At 41.0% G+C, this 19,391-nt stretch overlaps 2 protein-coding genes across 2 annotated transcripts; one reads left to right on the top strand and one right to left on the bottom strand.

Moving 5' to 3' along the window:
• Window positions 1-5,689: 5,689 nt before the first annotated feature.
• On the bottom strand, window positions 5,690-15,745 carry gtf2f2b (general transcription factor IIF, polypeptide 2b). The gene is made up of 9 exons (XM_048977881.1): window positions 15,546-15,745; window positions 15,133-15,206; window positions 14,965-14,983; window positions 14,716-14,860; window positions 12,441-12,476; window positions 7,422-7,503; window positions 7,222-7,321; window positions 6,978-7,121; window positions 5,690-6,154 (listed from the first exon to the last, which is right to left on the bottom strand). The coding sequence occupies exons 1-9, from the start codon at window positions 15,609-15,611 to the stop codon at window positions 6,035-6,037; spliced, it is 786 nt and encodes a 261-aa protein (XP_048833838.1). The 5' UTR covers window positions 15,612-15,745; the 3' UTR covers window positions 5,690-6,034.
• Window positions 10,310-11,649, top strand: LOC125709444 (BTB/POZ domain-containing protein KCTD4-like; the record flags this gene model as incomplete). The annotated part of the gene is made up of 1 exon (XM_048977894.1): window positions 10,310-11,649. A coding segment is annotated over one exon (903 nt), but the record flags the coding sequence as incomplete, so codon positions are not given.
• Window positions 15,746-19,391: the final 3,646 nt, after the last annotated feature.

Raw genomic sequence — 19,391 nt, 5'->3', positions numbered from 1 at the left:
CAGACAAAATCAGTGATTGTTGGTGAGGTATACTGATGTAGGAAGAAAAAAAACAGTTATTTAAGCATTTGATGTAGGTCTTGATTGGTCTCAACCTCCTGCCAGAGGGGAGTGTTTGTCAGCCCAGAGTGGGAGGTGGTCACCAGCAATATGTGATGCTGGGTTCGTGGTCCTGGAGGTGTGCAGGTCCTGAAGCAACGGTAGCATGTAGTCCATTACCTACTCCACACTGTGAATTATATGCTGCAGTTTGGATGTATCTCTGGAAGCTGCAGCAGTGAAGCAGACAGAGATGGGGGAGGTGAGGATGGACTGTGCTGGTTGGATATAAGTGCACCATCATACAAACAGAACACAAGAACTTCAAACAGAACACAAGAACTACAAACAGAACACAAGAACTACAAAAAGACTGATTCTACAGAGATGACTGGCACTTCTATATTTTAAAACGCAACCTGACTTACGTTATTTATTTTAGTATTCTGTCACAGGAGCTAGAAAATGTCGTCCACTGAACTTAAGTAATTTGGTTACAAACTCGAACACATACTGCAAGTTTGGGACTGAAAGAGCTTTTACATCACCTTGGAGGATTCAGTTCTTAGTAATGAGAGAACATGTCCAGGCTGTAGATTTCCAAGTGCCTCTGTGCATCTCCTAAGCTTTGCCTTTCTAATGGACTTTTAATGGGAAACATTTAATACCAGGCTATGGTAATTACCCACAAGATTCCTCCACAACTTGACTGAGACAGCATGTCCTAAAGGCAAACTTGATGGCAAATTTAGCAAGTTACAGTTAATTAACTTTGCCATATATCCTGACCACAAGACTGTTACTTTTTTCTTCACATTTATATACCATTCATTCCGAAGTTATTAAAATGTAAACCTCTGGAGCTATTGAATACATTACACTAAACTTATCTTTAACTGAAACTGCAGTGTGGATCTGGATCATACTGCAATTTTACTCTTTTATTGGAGCTGTGCACCAATTTACAGGTACAAACAGAACTGTGACTACCTACTGTTTCTGTTATTCCTGCAACTGCGTTGGGTTTTGCTACTGTTCAAGCATTTATGTTATCATTTTTATTACAAAAAAAGCTAATACAGAAATGTATAAAATACATGTAAAAAGTCACTTTGCTATTCCAGAAAATTGTGATCGATAGCATTTAATTCTTTTTATTGCTATGTTCCGCGGCACAGCTTAATTTGCAATTTGTCACCATTCAAAGACGAAAGTTTTAAATTTACATGTAGACAGAATAGATGGAATGCCATTATTGTCACTGTACGTGTCCAGTTTCCCATCGTACCAAGGCAGTTCCAGAAGGACTGTGGTTTAACACCATCTCATCACATTTAGCAACAATCGCGGCGAGAAAAAGACTAACAAAAGGGAAAAAAGCTCCACTCACTGGCGCCCTTGGGAGAACATTTATCACGCATCTTCTCACTGAATGCATGGGTGCATTTTCATTTGCTAACATACTGATGAGGACAAGTGGCTGTACGCAAATCCCTATGATTCTATTAGTGAGCCAGTACTGCCGCAGCAATCTCTGACCACAGCAAAGGTCCTCTGTACACACTGCTATGAGGACCAGCACACAGCAGGATGTCACTTACTTGCCGACAGTGGGCTTTGACAATGCTGAAGATGTGCTGGTATTCTAATATGAGATTTTTTTCTTATAAGTTAACTATGTAACTGAAATCTACATGAATTATGTGTTTAGATTTATATGTTTTCAGAAGAAAGACATCATCTTTATCAAGTAAATAAATGCAACGTATAATGCGAGATGCAACGTATATAATGCGATGACTTTGGTCACTGTGTGAATTCTAAGGCCTTTGACTTTATTCATACTGTCATAGCCATTACTGCTATTTTAAGCCTTCAGGAATCTACAGACAAATAGTTATTCTACTGCCTACATTTGTATTGTTCTTCGTAGGAAGTCGAATGTCATATATGTGGATGCTACTGTCCATCACAGCTGATTGGTGTTGATGTGATCGCCACGTTGCTCACTGTGCAGTTGATACAAAGGTTATGTCATAATTAATGGCAGCTGTCATGCAGACTGTAGATACCTAGATGGTGTTCCGTTCAATTGCCCAAGCAGTAGTATTTCTAGGAAGACCTGCTGCCCCCTGTGGTGAGAAAGTGCAACGCTGGTCAGGATGACCCTGGGGTGTTAATGCATCTGTCTTCAGATGATGAATGTTTGAATATTAAATTTCCAAATAAAATATTTAAATTTTAAATTTGGACTGACGACAGCCAAGTCCCAGTGACAAATCCTTGGGTTTGTGTATGATGTTCCATACAGCTACTGTGAGGTATAATCACCCCAGTGTGAATCACAACAGCTCCTCCTGCAGAGTTTCAGTAGGGTCCTACCAGTGGACATCTACACTAAAACTGTCTTGTTTTGAAGATGCAGTGACTCTGTCAGAGACTCTCCCTGACTGCCAGACTCCTTCACCTTGTCACAGAAATGTAGCCCATTCATGATTCATAGGTGAGGCTAGGGGCACAAAATGAAAGACCTTTAAAACATAGGGGTTACTCGGGGCTGGTGCGATATTCAAAACAGTGCTGTTTGTCCCGCCCAATATTTTCGAGGGGAAAATAAATTTGTCGGTAGAATTCCGTTCTCATTGAGGGGGAAAAAGCTTTTAACCGACGGCTAAAAGTGCATAAACGAATTTGTACACTAAATATTGAAACGGACGGTAGCTTATACATGCGAAGATATGCAGGATTAACTGTGAGAGGAGGGGTTCGACTCACAGTCACTCAAAGGATCAGATCCCTCCCTGTCCAAGATCTCAGCTCATAGCTCACCAACGCAAACCAACACAGCATCGCTAGTGTCGTTTGCTCCTCAGTCTTACAGCGTCGCGATGCTACTCATTAAGATCGTTACACTAAAAACAAATGATCACGCTGCACCTGAAGACAAAAATGAAAGAACCTGCAGGATGGAAATGGCGTAGCAATAATTAAAAATAAAACTAATGTGTAAACCGCCCATATCTTAATCTCAATCGAAATAAAACAAAACGTTGTTCGTTTATGTCAGCAAAGTTTGTTTAGTTCTGTTGTTTGCATTTTCAACCAACAGGGGGTGTGTGCGTCCCAAGAATGAGCGGTGCCCGCCGATGACGTCGTGGGACTGGTGGAATTTGATCGCAACGAGAGAAGGTCCCTTGGAAAATTACCATAATCTAAAGCACGGGTATCCAGAAAATCGTATCCAGAAAGGGTCGTTAGGTATACAGGTTTTCTGCTGCAATTCCGTAATTAGATTACTAAATACAGGACTGACTGACTGACGAGTCCTCACACCTTGGTTTGAACAGCTGACAGGTTACCAGCATACACACACTTGCCCTTTGCGGATAACATTGCCCATCCCTGATCTAAAATAAAAGTAAGGAAATGCCGTCACCAGCAAAGACGAGAATTTCTCTATAGTTAATGCCAATTTTGATCGATTGGCTTGCTTTTTAGTGTTCACTGTGAGCTTTGGATGAAAGTGATCCAGTCAGGATCATATGACATTTTATTTGACATCAGTTTCTTTTTTAAATATAAGGAATCGAAAACTGCCGTCGAAAAATGATCTGCACGGTTTACTTTTCCCTAACAGATGATAGAGGAAGCATATGAATATTCCGCTGTTTAACTGACGACACACGTTGAATCCCTGCCTTCTGCCCCTCTGCTTTCTGGGACAGACTCCAGGCTCCCCCCGCAACTCCACTGCATAAGTGGCTGAAGGATAGATTCGGCGTATATAGTGTTAGTGTCCTGTGACCATTTTGTCCATTTTGGCACTGCCTAGCCTGTTCGTAGTAGTATGTAGTTTGTGGATATCTGAAAAGTTTTATTCGGTGCTGTTTGTCTGCAGTGCTGACTAACATGTTACAGGGTTGACAACTGTCACCCATCTGGCGTGACACAAGAAAAAAAAAATTATATATATATATATATATATACACACGCACACACACACAACAATTAGGTACATCAAAAAATTGCGGCAGTTTGCAAACCCTGCAGACTACCTACCAGGTGTTACATACCTGTAAATGTGCATGCAAACTTGTCTTGAATTGAAAATATCACGCCACCCGGCTGACAAAATCTGGCAATGCGCATTGTCCTGTGTTTATGATTTCTATATTTAACTATATGAGAGTTATAAAATAAAATGTGAATGAACATGAAAACTAAACACTGAATGGAAGATCGCCTCTATTTTCATCTTTAAGAAAACCCGTAGAAAATGTCTATGACAAAGCCCTTATAAATGCAAGTGAGTGGTGTGGATACAGACGGACTTTCACAGAAGACTGTAAAAATTCATATCAAAGACAAAATGATGGAATACGTGTCATGGCTACTAGAAAACACCTGTCTCTATCTCGGTATACGTATGATAATTGAAAATGTAAAAAAAAAAAATAATAATCATTTTTAAAATAATGTACATAAAAGCAAATGGACAATACTCATTTCTATGCATCTTCCATTAGATCTATATGGGGCGCATATTTCAGATTTCCAGCACTGTTGCTTGAAGAAGGCTTGAAAACGTTAATATTTATTATCGTCGATCAAAGCTGTAACATTTTTATGAATATTTAATTAATATTTTTTAACAGAATGTGAAGTTGGATAACTGCCTAGATAATCTAACCCTTTGTCTTGCTGGTTTTTTAAAAAAACATTCTTCCCAAGTGCCAGACTGCATTTAATACTGGAAGCTCTTCGCCATTTTATGTGTGGCTGGCATTTAGCAGCACACTCCCCTTTGTCCCTCATTGGCAAGTTCATACACCAAGAGGCCAACTAGGTGAATTTCGATGAGAAGAGTGTTATACCTTTTACGGTCTTCTTCAGAGATGTCCTGGAGATCAACAGATGTAAGCACTACCTATACAACCACAGGTCCTCAGTGGCACAGATATTTTGTCTTCGGCATCCACTGATAGACCTGAAGTCAGTTGTCTTAGCTTCTAGTTTTGCATTTGGATGCAGGAACGTTATCAGCTTCTGACTTGCAGATTGGATTAGATTATAGAACACGCCCTTGTAGAACAGGCAACCAGAAGACTACAACCCTCTACTATAAATATTGTGCCTCAATCCAGACCCGTTGCATTGTATATTCTTCTGTATAGGCAAGACTGGTAAAAACTAAAAATCTCTTCGTCGCAGGAGATGCATGATGCTGATCATCAGGCACATGGAGTGAATGTGTCACTGTATGGAAAGGGACAGATTAACAGATGCCCAATGGAGAGAACAGGTCTGAGGCCTACAGAAGGTCCTGAATGCCATAAGCTGCCATTCTCTATGCAAGTCACAATTCGCATGATTCTCTAGCATCCCTGACTGCAATTTTAAGTGAATATAAATTAGTGCCTTGTCTTGGATAAGGGTTTCCATGCTGTGCATTTTCACTTGACTTTCGAAATAAATTTGTTGTGGCTGTTTGATGCTACTTGGACATCCAAGCTAACTAAGCTTAAAGCTAGATGATGGAGTATTTGGTGCCTACACTTCAGCAGGACAACAGATGTTTGAACCATACATTGAGCATGTAGCTTCAAGCAGTAGTGCATGAGAAGGAGCGCAAAAAGACCGACTACAATACTCCAGAACCAAGGATTCATTGTTATAAATATTAATGGCTGGGAACCAATTGTCATACCTTACAGACTGCCATTGGATGTGGAACTGTATAAGTCACCTCACATTGCTAATCAGTTTACATTTTATACAAGCGTTTCACTTGATTGAAAATATATACAAACTGTAAAATGGCACGCACAGTACATTGCAGTACACCCCCCCAGTTACAAATACAAACGGTAAACAAAAACCACACAATGTAAGGGTTAGGAAGAAAATAAGTGAATGTCTCAGTGCCGACTGAAAAACATTCTCGGCGCACAGAAGCGATTGGTTCTGCCATTAAAACGCTGCAGTAGGACTGTCCCTAGTCACTTTTCTCTTCGCCTTGGTAATGTCGGTACTCTGGTCTCAGTTCCCATGTGTTTTTGTGCGTTCCCTTCACATTGTAGATTCCAATGTCGTGCAGAATCTCCTTCAGGAATGTCTATAGTAACAGAAAGGTAACAGGAATGGAAGCACGCATGAAACCTTTAAATACATGAACTGTTGTAGCCTAGACACTTATCCTAGAAGTGAACACAGGACTCGGATCTTAAGCCTGGGACACACCAAGCCGATTATCGGAGCGGGTGAATGCCCGTCGCGCCAGTGCGTGCAGCAACGAACGCCGTCGGCCCTCGTTTGTGGTGTTTTGCCCCACATGACGAATGGGAGTTGTGGCGAGTGTGTGAAACAAACAGTTCTCTGAATGAACTACGTCAGTCGTCACCTCTCGCCGTGCTCTCGTGTTTTCCAGCACAGATTTTCACATCCGAAGGGAGCTGACCATTCATCAGCCTTGGTTGGAACTAATTTTGTTTTTGCGACTGGCTTTGTTGTGTACCCAACTTCAGACTTTTTCTTTCCCCTTCATGTTAAGATTTACCCATATAATTCAACAGGATAAAGTTGTTATAAGGCAGGGGTAGGGAACCTGATCCATGGAGAGCCGGTGTGGGTTTTTGGGATGACCTCTCAATCAGCCAATAACAGTGGATTCCAAGGACTGGAGTTGAGAATCGCTGCTTTATTATTGGCTGACTGAGAGGTCATCCCAAAAACCCACACCGGCTCTCCATGGATCAGGTTCCCTACCCCTGTTATAAGGGAATAACATTTTCAACATTTCAGACTGTGTTCCAAGTAAAGGTATTTTCAGTGGCCTAGAAAGTAAAACTATCATGTACATATGAGCAAACAACAAGTCAACCCAAAACGAACATCTGAGCATCAGATTTCACACTTTTCACTCAGGAGGGCACGCTCACCACAGGCTGCTTGGTGATATCCACTAGGTCTTTTATGTTGTAGTACTGGTGCTTCTCGAAAGCGGAGAAGAGCATATCCAAGACCTGCTGCCTGTCACCACGTGCCCGCTTGCCCTCTTCCTTCTTCTTCTTCTCATACTCCACCTACACGGGGGGGGGGTTTGCAGACAAAGACAGCCCCCATAAAGCTAGAATGCCCTCTGACATGCATGGCGTGTTACACGCGCACGTCGAAGAGACTTACGTTGTAAGTATGGTTAGAGACAGGCTTGTAGTTTGTCGTGACGGGCTTTTCCAGCTGCTGTGAAAGACGGACTGGTTTGGACGACTCCTCGATCTGCAACCTGGGTTGGACGAGCACAAATTCAGAAAAGCATGAGCCCAGCTGAGTAACTTTCAGTCAGTAACCAAGCTGTGTCATATTTGGGAGGGAGGGGTACCGACCTCTTCAACTGCATGTAGTTCTCACTGACCGCAGGTCTGCACTCGGCACGCTGGACCACTACTCCTTCCAGGACAAGCTTGTCTTCAGAACAGAGAGGTTACAAAGTATTCACTGACAGTCAATGCATGATGACAGACACTTTTTAAGAGCTCCATCATTCTACGATGATTAAAAAAAAAAAAATGCATGCTAGAAAACACCAGAATTTGCTATAAGAATAAAAAAAACCCTGCATTTCAAGAACTTGGCAATCTGCCTAAACAGTACAATGTGCGAGTCATTCACACCCACCCCCCCGCTGCTACTTACACAAGACAGGCACATCCTTTATTCCTTCGCTTAAAATATGCATGATTTATTGCCTCTTACACCATATACTTTTGCAGCAGCTGAACACACTGAATACCTCATTAGAAAAATTCAGCAATGTTATGGTCAACAGCAAAACCACCTTCATCATATCACACCGCAGTGCTGGGAGTAAATTACTCAGTAACACTTCACTTGACGGGGTACAAAAAATATAGTGTTACACTATTATTTATGTATTAATTAACCACAAACTAAGTCTTAGTTACAAACTGATCTCATGTTAATTCATCATTAATGAACTGTGACATGTTTTATCTCAAGCAGTGATTATATTTGTTACTATATCTGGTAATTCTGCAAAACTTTGGGAACTGCTGAAGGAATTACTGTAGGAACAAGTCATGAAAAATGTAGTTAAAACACTGATCTCATGTTTGTTCATTATTGAATCAGGACACACCTTATCAAGCAGCAACCATATCTGTTTATGATTTATGATTTGTACTTCAGTTGTACCTGAGATATTACTAAGTATCTGTGCCCCATTAAGTAAAGTGTTAACAACTAATCCTGGAAAAAAAAAGATTGCATTACTTAAATACAGATGAGCACATTAACTCCTCGATTTACAAGCCTAATTCGGTTAAAAAAAAAAAATCAGTTTGGAAGGTGAAAAAAATAATAAATAAATAATTTTCCATCATCTTATGGGAGAATTACCACTTGTTCCAGAACAGCAAAATTCCCTCAGAAATAAACCTAAAACATATGAAACTATTAATATTATTCTGTGCTTTGAGTCCTTCTCACAAAAGTAGATGATTACCGATTCATGATTGCAAGAAGCGTGAATAGCTGCTCTCTCTTACCACTATGTTAGAATTACACAGAATGAGGATGGTTGCACGACTGAACAATTGCCATAGCATTTCAGGAAGAATCGTATGGAGGTGAAGAGGAGGGAGGAGAGTGCTGAGCAGCCAGCTGGTAACGGAGGAGTGGGGACAAGGAGCACACAGGAGCTCTGGAAGGTTTTGCTCGCTTATGGTAGCAATTCTCCAGGCTCAAACAAGTGACAATCCCAATACCAATCAATTTTAAATCAAGGGGCAGATGCATTAGCAAATACACAAAGGCAATATCAATTAAAACTATGAGTTTAACGTTAAGATAACTATTGAAAAAAGGTGTTAACGAAGGCATGGGCAACACGTTGGCAGAGTGGTTAGCGCTGTCGCCTCACATGTCTAGGTTTCCACCACAACTCCGCGTGTGCGGAGTTTGCATGTCCTCCCTGTGTCATTGTGGGGTTTCCTCTGGGTAATCTGCTCTTCTCAATAGTCTAAAAACATGCTGAGGTGAATTGGGGTTGCTAAATTGCCCTTAGGCGTCTGTGTGCCCTGCGATGGGTTGGCACCCCATCCTGGGCTGTTCCCTGCTTTGGGGCTGGGACAGGCTCTGGACCCCCCGCAACCCAGAACAAAACAAGTGGTTACAGAAAATGGATGGATGGGTTAATGCAGCCTGAGTCAAATTCCATTTCATTCCATTCCAATCTTACCCACCCAGAATTTCACCCACAACAGAAAGTCTGGATCCAACAGCCAGCAGAGGTGAATGGTACTCGAATGCTTCAGAGCTGCTCAATCATTTTCCCATTAATTATAGGATCCACACATTTTGCATGCGGCGGAACCTCCCTATATTCCATACAATTTAAAATCACCATGGTTTGTGTTGAACCACCACGGTTAGCACTAATTAGATACTGGCCGTTTCATAATCAACACATGGAATGGAAAAATCTCTGATGAGCTGGAAAACAACCAATCCCTCACTTCATGCTGTCTATGCCGATGGTTCTACAGAGAAGATAGCAACAAAGATGTTTAATTGTCGGAATAAAAAAAGAAAATTAATTTCCTTTTACACAATTGAAAACTTGGATAAAAAATAAAATGGAGCAAGGTGACCATTTACTAGGGTATCAAGCATTTTGCTAGCATCTTATATCCTGTGCAAATATAATATAGGCATGCAATTTTCTGCAAGCAGTTTTTAGAATTTAGGCCTAATTCTCAATAGGTGCTATTCATGAGGACTCGTTAAAATCAGGGCTCTCTACAATGCATTCAGTTGAATGCAATACTATTCAACACTATAGCTAAAAAGTGTCTTGAAGGATTTTTTTTTCAGTTGAATAACAACTGTATATACTAAATTAAGTCGGAGGAAACAGTTTGTATTCGGTTTGCAAGTACTTTTTAAACAGTAATTTTCAACATTCTGAAGCATATGAATGATCCTAATGACTAATTTTGTCGGCCGTTGTCTGTTGTGTCATGAAAAGAACTTCTAACCTACATGAAGATAAAAATGAAGTCTGAGGATGTACATACCAGCATTTTTTTTTTGTTCCCTCAATTAGAATCAAGCACCCTCGTTATCCGTTCTTAAGGGCAAACAGATGGAGTAAAACTAAATGCAGTCTTTCAAACAGGGGGCGAGCGAGCATCCTTCTCTGGCAGCCGTCCCCCCCCCAGGAAGCCCGCCCTCCTCAGCGGCACGCCTTTAAACAGCTCCCACGCTACTGGCAGTTTACATCGTTCCCTATCAAGGCCAGCAGTGCTCAGACGCTACCCAGCTCGCTCACTCCCTCTCATTCACATGGCTGTGTGGGAGGCTGGGAGCCAGGCACGGCACAGAGCAGCACCTCGCAAGGATGGAAAACCAAGGGAAGCACCTCAATCCCGACCTGTTGCAATCCAGCAAGAGCATCAAAAGATCCTCCTCTAGTACCATCACTCTGAATGTAGGGGGTCACCTATACGCTGCCCTAAGGCAGACACTGGCCAGGCACCAGGGATCCCTGCTGGAAGAGATTGCCAACGGGAAAAAACCAGTGCAGCATGTGGACTCCATGGGGAACACCTTCATTGACCGGGATGGGCTCGTCTTCCGTCACGTTCTAAACTTCCTGCGACTTGGCGAACTCATGCTGCCCAACGACTTCAAGGAAGCGGGGTTACTGCGCCGAGAAGCTGAATTCTACCACCTGGGAGTGATGGTCCAGGCTATAGAGGACTGGGAGCAGCGTCAGAGTGCTAAACAGGACCCTGCTTTTCTGGAGGTTACCGACAGCCACGAGCGATCGCAGGGCCTGAAGGTCTACTGCAGCGACCCTGGGATGATCGACGCGGTGAAGGGACGTCTGCTACAGGTGTCCAAAAGCCGGCTGGATGTTTTTCCTAAGGAGTTTGAGGTCTCGTCCACCATCATTCAGTTCCGCCACTTCATTAAGTCAGAGGCAGGCTCTCGGCTGATTATAATGAAGGACAGCACCTTTGTGTGTACTGCCGAGAGCCTAAAACTAGAAATAATGATGCTGGCACTAAGAGGTGGCTATCGTCTCCTCACCAGTCTGGATAGCACCCACGGCTCAGCGGTTCAATGTGAGGCTCTACACTTTGTCAAGTGAGCGTAGGAACATTCTTCAAAAGCATTTGCAATTAAAAGGGCCATCAAAAAAATATATCTTTTTACTCCGTATATATCTTTCCCCAAGTAAAGCCACTTAAGCTTCTCTTGCATCGTATGACAGGGCTTAGATGTAATTATGGCAATTATTCTGCTTTATGTGAGATGAGCTGATTCTGAAATTGAGCGGCAGACATAAGCTTTCCGTAATTAACTCAGCTTTTTAACGAATTTTGACTAGTGATAATCTCTCAAATATTATAAATGAATTTTAATGTGTGAGTGGTATATGATGTGTCTCATTAATGGTGGAAAAAAAAAAACTGTCTTGATGTTTAAGAATGTGAAGTTTAGAAGAATAATTTAATGAGTATTACATATTTAAAATGTTCGGTCCATCTCCTTACTTGTAGCTGTGAAGTGAATAACAAAGTTATAAACGTGTACATTAGTCTTAAAATAAAAGTGGAAAATGGCTTGGTTGTAGTGGTTGTGTTTGTCTACGGAAATACGTGAAACTACTGTAAACTCAAACATCTGTACGCCTCCCACGAAACAGTGAGAATTAACTCACTGATGACATTGGCTTATCAATATATATGTATCCTCTATGAATTGAAAGGTTCATTTTTATAAGACCCGTACTTCTCGTGCTGATAGAGTAGCTATAGAAACTGCACACTGATAATTGAAAGGGTTAGTAGCTATAGAAACCACAGCACCATGCTTGCTAAAAGGCTTGGCAGTTATATTAATTAATTAAGCAGTTTCAATCAAGATATTTAAAAATTTACAACTGAAACAAGTGATATTGTAAAATACTGACACAAACATGATAAAGGCTAACAGACAGTACTATTTGCAATATTAATTTTCGTATAAGACACTCCATAAACCCAAGTCTCGTGCCAATTCGCATAGGGTGATACTCTTCAAACCTAGATAAGGCAAGACACTTGCTTATTGTGGATTAGGAAGCATATATATCAAAACATTTATTCTGAACATTACATTCTAGTGTTGTTTTTAAGGAATATCACGAAAAAGAGTTATTGTGAGCCATATACAGAGATTAGGTACTAATGGAAGTCAAGTTGCAGAACTAATCATCATTAGTAAGACTGCAGAGGAACTTTTTTTTTTTAATCCCAAAAGGACTGTGATGACAGACACCCCTGAGAAGCATTCAGAAGTCTCCAGTCCAAGCCAGAGGTCTCAGTTAGACTCACCTGGAGCACTGCCTTCAGATCTGTCTTCTGACTGCCCTAGAGAGGGAGAATGTGCTACTGTCAACAGGCATTCACAACAAGGACATGGCTGATGCAGACCTCGCCATTAGTAAGGTGCACGCGGCAACCCGAGGGACGCAGAGCAGCCAGTTGCAAACAGCTGACATCTTGTTCATAATTGCATGCAATGCACCCACAATCTAGAGCCCCGCAATTTTACTCTTCACAACACTTGCAAACAACTTACAATGTATGCATACACATAATACAATACAAACAGTTCTGTAACTATCACACTATATTTTGATTTAATCAAACACACAAGCAAAAGTTGTCAATCCTTTAACGGGATAAAAAAACTGGAACAAACTGCAAAATATATGCTGGATACAGATCAGCAGAGAGAGAAACTGTGTGTTTCTTCAGGATATTACAACTGAGTGCACAACTTTGTTGTGAAATTCATTAAACTCAAATATCTGATATTAAACAAGAAAATCCATAGAGCAGGATAATTCACAATGCATACATCCATCCACACATCCATTTTCCAAACCGCTTACCCTACTGGGTCGTGGGGGGTCCGGAACCTATCCCGGAAGCAATAGGCACGAGGCAGGAAACAACCCAGGATGGGGGGCCAGCCCATCTCAGGGCACACTCACACACCAGTCATTCACACATGCACACCTTTAATTTAGCAACTCCAATTAGCCTCAGCATGTTTTTGGACTGTGGGGGGAAACCGGAGTACCCGGAGGAAACCCCACGACAACATGGGGAGAACATGCCAACTCCACACACATGTGACCCGAACCCGGGCCGCAGAGGTGTGAGGCAACAGTGCTAACCACTGCACCACCATGCCGCCCCACAATGCATACATTTTGACAATAATATAGATCATGTTTCTGAACACCTGAAACTACTGTGAAATGACCACAGTAATGACAAAGAAATCAGGTTGATACTTTCTGACTTCCTACTTCCCTTTTCTATGAACTGTGTAAAAGAAATTCCAAACTTCTAAGTTCAACACATGTCACCCACGTGAAAAACAAATTAGTGCAATGGAAAGGAAATCTCTAAAGCCATCAGACACCTTAAAATCCAACAAAATTTTCATCTGTCTAGGTATTTATAGCAAAATATTAAAAAATAACCCATCAACTTATCTAGAGCACTCAACATACTCAAGCAGGTAATTTCCCAATTTGCACATCTTTATCAGAACTCAAAGCTACTCTAATCTGTGATATATCCAATTAACCTGCATGGAAAGGTGACACCTCAGTAGCCAAGGACAATACAACTCGGCATCAAAGTATGACAAACATAAAATCCCTGAAAGCCAATAGAAAGCAGACATAGGAACAAGCAGAGATCAGCGTCAAGCAAACGACAGCACGTGTCGCCGCCCCCCCACTCCACCCACCTACATTCAAAAGGTCAATTACACCATTACACTGGCCACACTGGCAGACGACACTCCAATGGCTGACTTTCCATTTCTATTGCTGGGCTACTTTTTATAAAAAAAAAAAAAAGGAACATTTGTCCACAAGGATATCCTGCCTAAAACGTCTGAAGCATGAACAATCACAATCAGAAGCAAAGTGCCCTAACTTAATTCATAATAATTCATAAGTTTCAATTCAGAGAATGCACAGAGGAGCTTTAAATAGCACTGCGCCTTTTAGCGCAGCCTGTTATTCATTCGCATACTCTGTGAAAAACCTGTTGCTTAGCAACTACTTATTCAGTATTTGCTGCTTACAAGAGCTAGATATAAAACTCAAGAGCCACAAGGACAAAAAGCCTAGTGGAAAGAGTGGAATTTATTAATAACTTAAGTCATTCATGGACATAAACATCCTATAAACTGTTACTTGTATTCTTTCAAATCAGTAATAATTAAGACAACAGCTTGGACGACATTAATTAAACCTGTGATACACAGATGAAGCTGACACAAAAACAAATGTTTAGTCTCATACTGATACGTGTTTTTCTGGCAAATGTCCAATCTAGTGGATCGGGTCAGCAGATGATCGTAGAATGTACAAACCTACTAGTGAATGCTATAATGACCTGCATTGTGTTGTCTCTTACTGGGTTTTAATAATAACCATGCTATACTAGCACACACCGAAAGCCAGAAATACTTCCCCATTCTCAGCTATAAAAATATGTTTCAATCACTTTCTGGAATCTTATCTGTGCAAATGGGAGTACCCCCTAGATTCAGCAATGACAACTCGGTCCCAGGCTTTACCTGAAGAATTCTCAGTGAAGACAGCCAGTGTCTGACCACCGACTGTCTGCATGGTGAAAGGGTGGTCCCGGGGGGCGCGTACCGAAGACGCTTTCTCCCCAACACAATCAATCGTTGTAAGCTCCTCATTCAGAGTGAAAGACACCTGGGGAGGGACACATCACGATGAGCAATGCCTCATCACGTCATCTGATGGAGTCGTGTGGCATTTATAGAAGATCAATCAGTATGATATCAGGTGACACTTACCTCAGCTTTTCCTTGGTTCCTTTGGTTTATGCGACATGGCAAGTAAATAAGTAAACGTGTTAGAAATACGTACATTACACGATTGTAAAAAGTAGTTTATTTAACATCAGACAGCTTAAAACGTAAAAGAAAACGTTGCACGGACGTGTGAGTTGAACACATCCTTACTTTACGATTCTGAGTTTGCCGACTTCCCCTCTTCCCGATGCTTTTGCCCACTGTTGAGAGAGGTACTTTGGCACCTATAATAGGACAGGAGTTTGATGCAGTGACAAACCGTCCCGACCCATGAAATCCCATAAACATGCACAATTAAAAATATATTAAACCAGATGTTGATTCCAATATACTGGCTAAAGTTTTGATAGCGTTTGTTAGCATCATTTGGGCGTTTTAAATGGAATACACACGTATTCCAAAGTACATATTTCCGTGCTTAATTAGACTCAAAGCTGTAGCCTTCATAGGTTACTAGGGAAACCATTTTCGAGCCCTAATTGTTCCATAATATGTAGAAAAACACCGATTAGCTGACGAGCATTAGCTTGCAAACACTACAGTAGTTAATGAGAACTACGTACCTTTACCAGCCACACACCAGTATTCTGTTTGGCCCCTGTTAAATCAACTTCGCCCTTTTCAGACATAATTATATAAGTTTGTTTATGAAATTGTTAATATGAAGCCGTTATTTTAGCTAACCGGGGAACTGGCTAACATAAGGTAGCAACAATGCGAATCGGACTTATATTTATAACGGTGGCTCTGAAGGGTCAAACAGTACGACGAGACCGAAACGGCTTTTAGGGTTGAAACGCAGACACCCTTGTAACAGCAAATAAAAAGGTGAACTTCTAATCAAAATTATACATTACCAAACAACCAGTATATGAAGGATTAATTCATTCATATTCCAAATAATTACAGTGCTGTCGTAATCAAAGTAATGCATCTTCTTCTGAGCTTGTTATGTATTATTCCTGATTACAGTACTATACTTACGGTTTTGTATTTCGCTGTGCCGCTGTTACAGACTCGTGACTATCGCCATATTCTTCTAAAAGTGCGGAGTTCCTACAGTCAGTTTTCAAAAACATGCAAAAGTAAAAGTGGTGATTCCTGCCCTTCGACCTCATGGTGGATTGCTTGGATTGAATCGTAATAATTGGAAGATAGATTAAGATAAATTAAGATTAAGATGTACTTTATTGATCCCAGGGGGAAGTCGGATGCGTACATTAGCAAGAACATCGTGTCCAGAATGCCAAACAGACAAGATGCAAAGAGAGTACACAAAGTGCAAACAAGTAAAGGTAGTGAAAGCAAATTTAAAGGTTATGCAGCACACAAATGAAATATCCTGTATAGACCATGAAAATACATCTTGAATAGAATGTAGTGATAATGCAGAAAGATGTTAAGAATTACAAAATGTTATGAGATAATTTAAACAGTCATGCAGGTTTGCAGAACAACGATCAATATTTTATCAATACAATATCAATGATACATTATCAATACAATATTAATTATCTTACTGCATTTATAAGTTGCCATAACCTGTTTTGCACAATTTATAGTTTTATACATATGCATTTATACTTGGAATAAACATGCAAATTGTGCCAAGTATAACATTTATTTTATTATTCTGATGTTACTTTTACGGCTGATGAACAAGTGCTAGTTGCGTCATTCTGCGGAACTGATGTGTTTTCATTTAAATATTAAATTGGATTTGGTGCAATGAATCATCATTATAGACCCGCTGCCTCTCTCCTTTGTCTGCTTTCATGAAGTGTCACTCTACACCACCGAATTTGTCACTGTCTAGGAGTCACTAAAACAAGGGTTTCAAACTAATTTCGATTAAGGGGCCATTCAGTCTCAGATGGGCTGATCTATGTATAGTACGCCGAAAAAACGTCACCAGCACTTTTAAAGTTTAGTCTGGAAGGGGAAAATGTTTCTAATTCATTAATTATGGAAACTTAATGAGGCTAACACAATAAAAACGACACCTGATGACAAGCCATGGCACTTCAAGTAACAGAAGTTTACCTGCCAGATGTCAGTTTCAGTAACGTATAGCTAATGATCCGTGCAATTCATGAGGTTCATCGCCAAGTATTGACGAAGAAAGAAAACTGAAATCCTGCAATTGCATCTCTCGTGGCCACGCAAATTCACTATCCGAGTACGATTTACGCTGGCTAGCATTCACAGCAGCATTTTTGTTCTACTGACTACGGTTTAAAATGCGCTGCGATTTCTTGATCCGCCAGTAATTAGAGTTGCCACCCGTCCCTTATAATACGGGATCGTCTTATATAATGCGGGACACAGCAGTTTATTTTGCAATGCGGGACGATACCGTGTTATAAGGGATGGGTGGCAACCCTACTAGTAATTCACGTATATCGTTCATTGCAGTCAGAGAGCGGCCCCGAAAATTATATTCCTTCATTCTAGTGCCTCCCAGTGGAAAAATTAAAGGCTTTTTTAAAGTGTAATTTAAAAATTGGTAATGCAGCATCATTTTTAAAATCAGCGTAGGCCTATCTATATTATAAAATCAGCCTGCTGGGGAGATTACTCATACCGATATTATTTTTCGTTAATTCACGCATAGGGCGTAGAGTTGTTTCAACACTGAAAGGGACCAGATCAGCCCTACACCCTTCGCTACCCTAAACACACACTTGGACTCCCACAGTATTAGCAGGGACATGTGCTTATCGTCTATACTTAAATCTATGCGCCTGATTCACGCAAGCCACACGGAACATTCGACGGTCCATATTTGGCCTCGAGTTTGAAAACATGCTGCTAAAGCAATTCCGATGAGAAAGGGCATTTAGTATTTCATTTCATCAGTAAGGTTGGGTTTGACTGGCATCCTGTCCAGGCTGTTCCCTTGCCCTGTGCTGCCTGGGGAAGGATCTGGGCTGTAGGGGATATTCAGTGATATCCATCCATTAATCCATTTTCTATACCAGCTTATCCTGTAATATTTTTGTACTCCACTCATGCCTGATATGATTTCTGCTATTTGATTTCACAAGACTGTTGATATCCAGTTTGGGCATTTCCTATATCATTTCAAGTAAAGGTCAATGTAAAACAAGATAGTATAAAGCAGTCTTTATTCTAGATTAAAATATAAATTGGGTGGGGAATTTACTAGACAGACCGTGACATAACATTGCTGTTGTTACCACCAACAGCTCTTTAATTTATTCAAAAAAATTAAAAGTCAACCTAGGGCCATATTACAAGAAATCCTATCTTAAGTCTTAAATTAAGATCTGCAAATTAGGATGGTTCTGTAATATAATTTGAGAATGCAATCTCAAGTAACCACATTACTCAGCTGAGTAATGTAAGGAGAGGCGTAAATGTCTAAAACCTTGTGGGAAAATAATTTTGAAATCTTTCCAGAGCTGATTAGTAAGTCAGTGCTAAAATATATTTTGGATTTTCCTATTTCCCTATAAGACTCTGCTTCTTTTGCTGTTCCCGTTAGGGGTCGCTACAGCGGATCATCCGTTTCCAATTCTTCCTGCCCTCTGCATCTTCCTCTTTTATACCAGCCACCTGCATGCCGTCTCTCACTGCATCCATAAACCCCTCTTAGGTCTTCCTCCTTTCCTCTTGCCTGGCAGCTCTACCCTCAGCATCCATCTCCCCACATACCCCGCATCGCTCCTCTGTACATGTCCAGACCAACACAATCTCACCTCTCTGGCTTCGTCTCCAGACCGTCCAACCTGAGCTGTCCCTCTAATATAGTAATTCCTAATCCTGTCCATTCTTATCACTCCAAACTCAAATCTTAACATCTTTAACTCAGCCACCTTGCTCTGCCTCCTGTCTGTCAACGTCCCTGTGAACGTTCAAATTGAATAAATAGTTTTTTCCCCCTGTGTTCAAAGAGTCGTACTTGTTTCTTTTACTTGTCATTGTGCAATAAATTAGTACAGGCGTCACAATTTATTTTAACTCGTGGGTAGTTGTACTGGATAAATCTAATTCATTCTGACAAGTAAGGCAACGCCCATCTTCGAACTTTACGGTAAGTTAATCATATTATTGCTTCATCATGGTGTTCTCATTATATCTAAATTATAACAATCACGTCAATAAAACATGTCACCGAACAATTGCTGATATCCTGCTACCTTTACATGTTATGTAGAGAAATACAGTGCCGACAGAAGAAGACAAAAGACAGACTCTCCCTTTCCATGCTTCGAGAGAGCTCGGAATTTTCCGTTCAGGACTCGTTTCTATTCGACTCACATGGCCACTCACTTTCGGGTTTTTCCGGGTCACATACCGAGTCCCCCCTCCTCTCTCAGACTGCTTTATGTCTGGGTGCTATGCGACGCCAGGACGCATGCGCGGCGGCCATGTTCGCCAATCTT

This window comes from Brienomyrus brachyistius, chromosome 16 (assembly GCF_023856365.1).
Source record: "Brienomyrus brachyistius isolate T26 chromosome 16, BBRACH_0.4, whole genome shotgun sequence".
Lineage (NCBI taxonomy): Eukaryota > Metazoa > Chordata > Actinopteri > Osteoglossiformes > Mormyridae > Brienomyrus > Brienomyrus brachyistius.
The sequence above is the reverse complement of the archived record's forward strand: the minus strand, read 5'-3'. Positions and strand labels throughout refer to the sequence as shown.

What these genes read in the sequence shown, in the direction of transcription:
- gtf2f2b (XM_048977881.1), bottom strand. Translation starts at nt 15,611, where the DNA reads ATGTCTGAAAAGGGCGAAGTTGATTTAACAGGGGCCAAACAGAATACT. An exon ending in ATCTGAAGGCAGTGCTCCAG is followed by an intron (nt 7,504 to 12,440) that starts GTGAGTCTAACT and finishes TCTGTTCTGAAG; the next exon opens with ACAAGCTTGTCCTGGAAGGA. An exon ending in ATATCACCAAGCAGCCTGTG is followed by an intron (nt 6,155 to 6,977) that starts GTGAGCGTGCCC and finishes CTGTTACTATAG; the next exon opens with ACATTCCTGAAGGAGATTCT.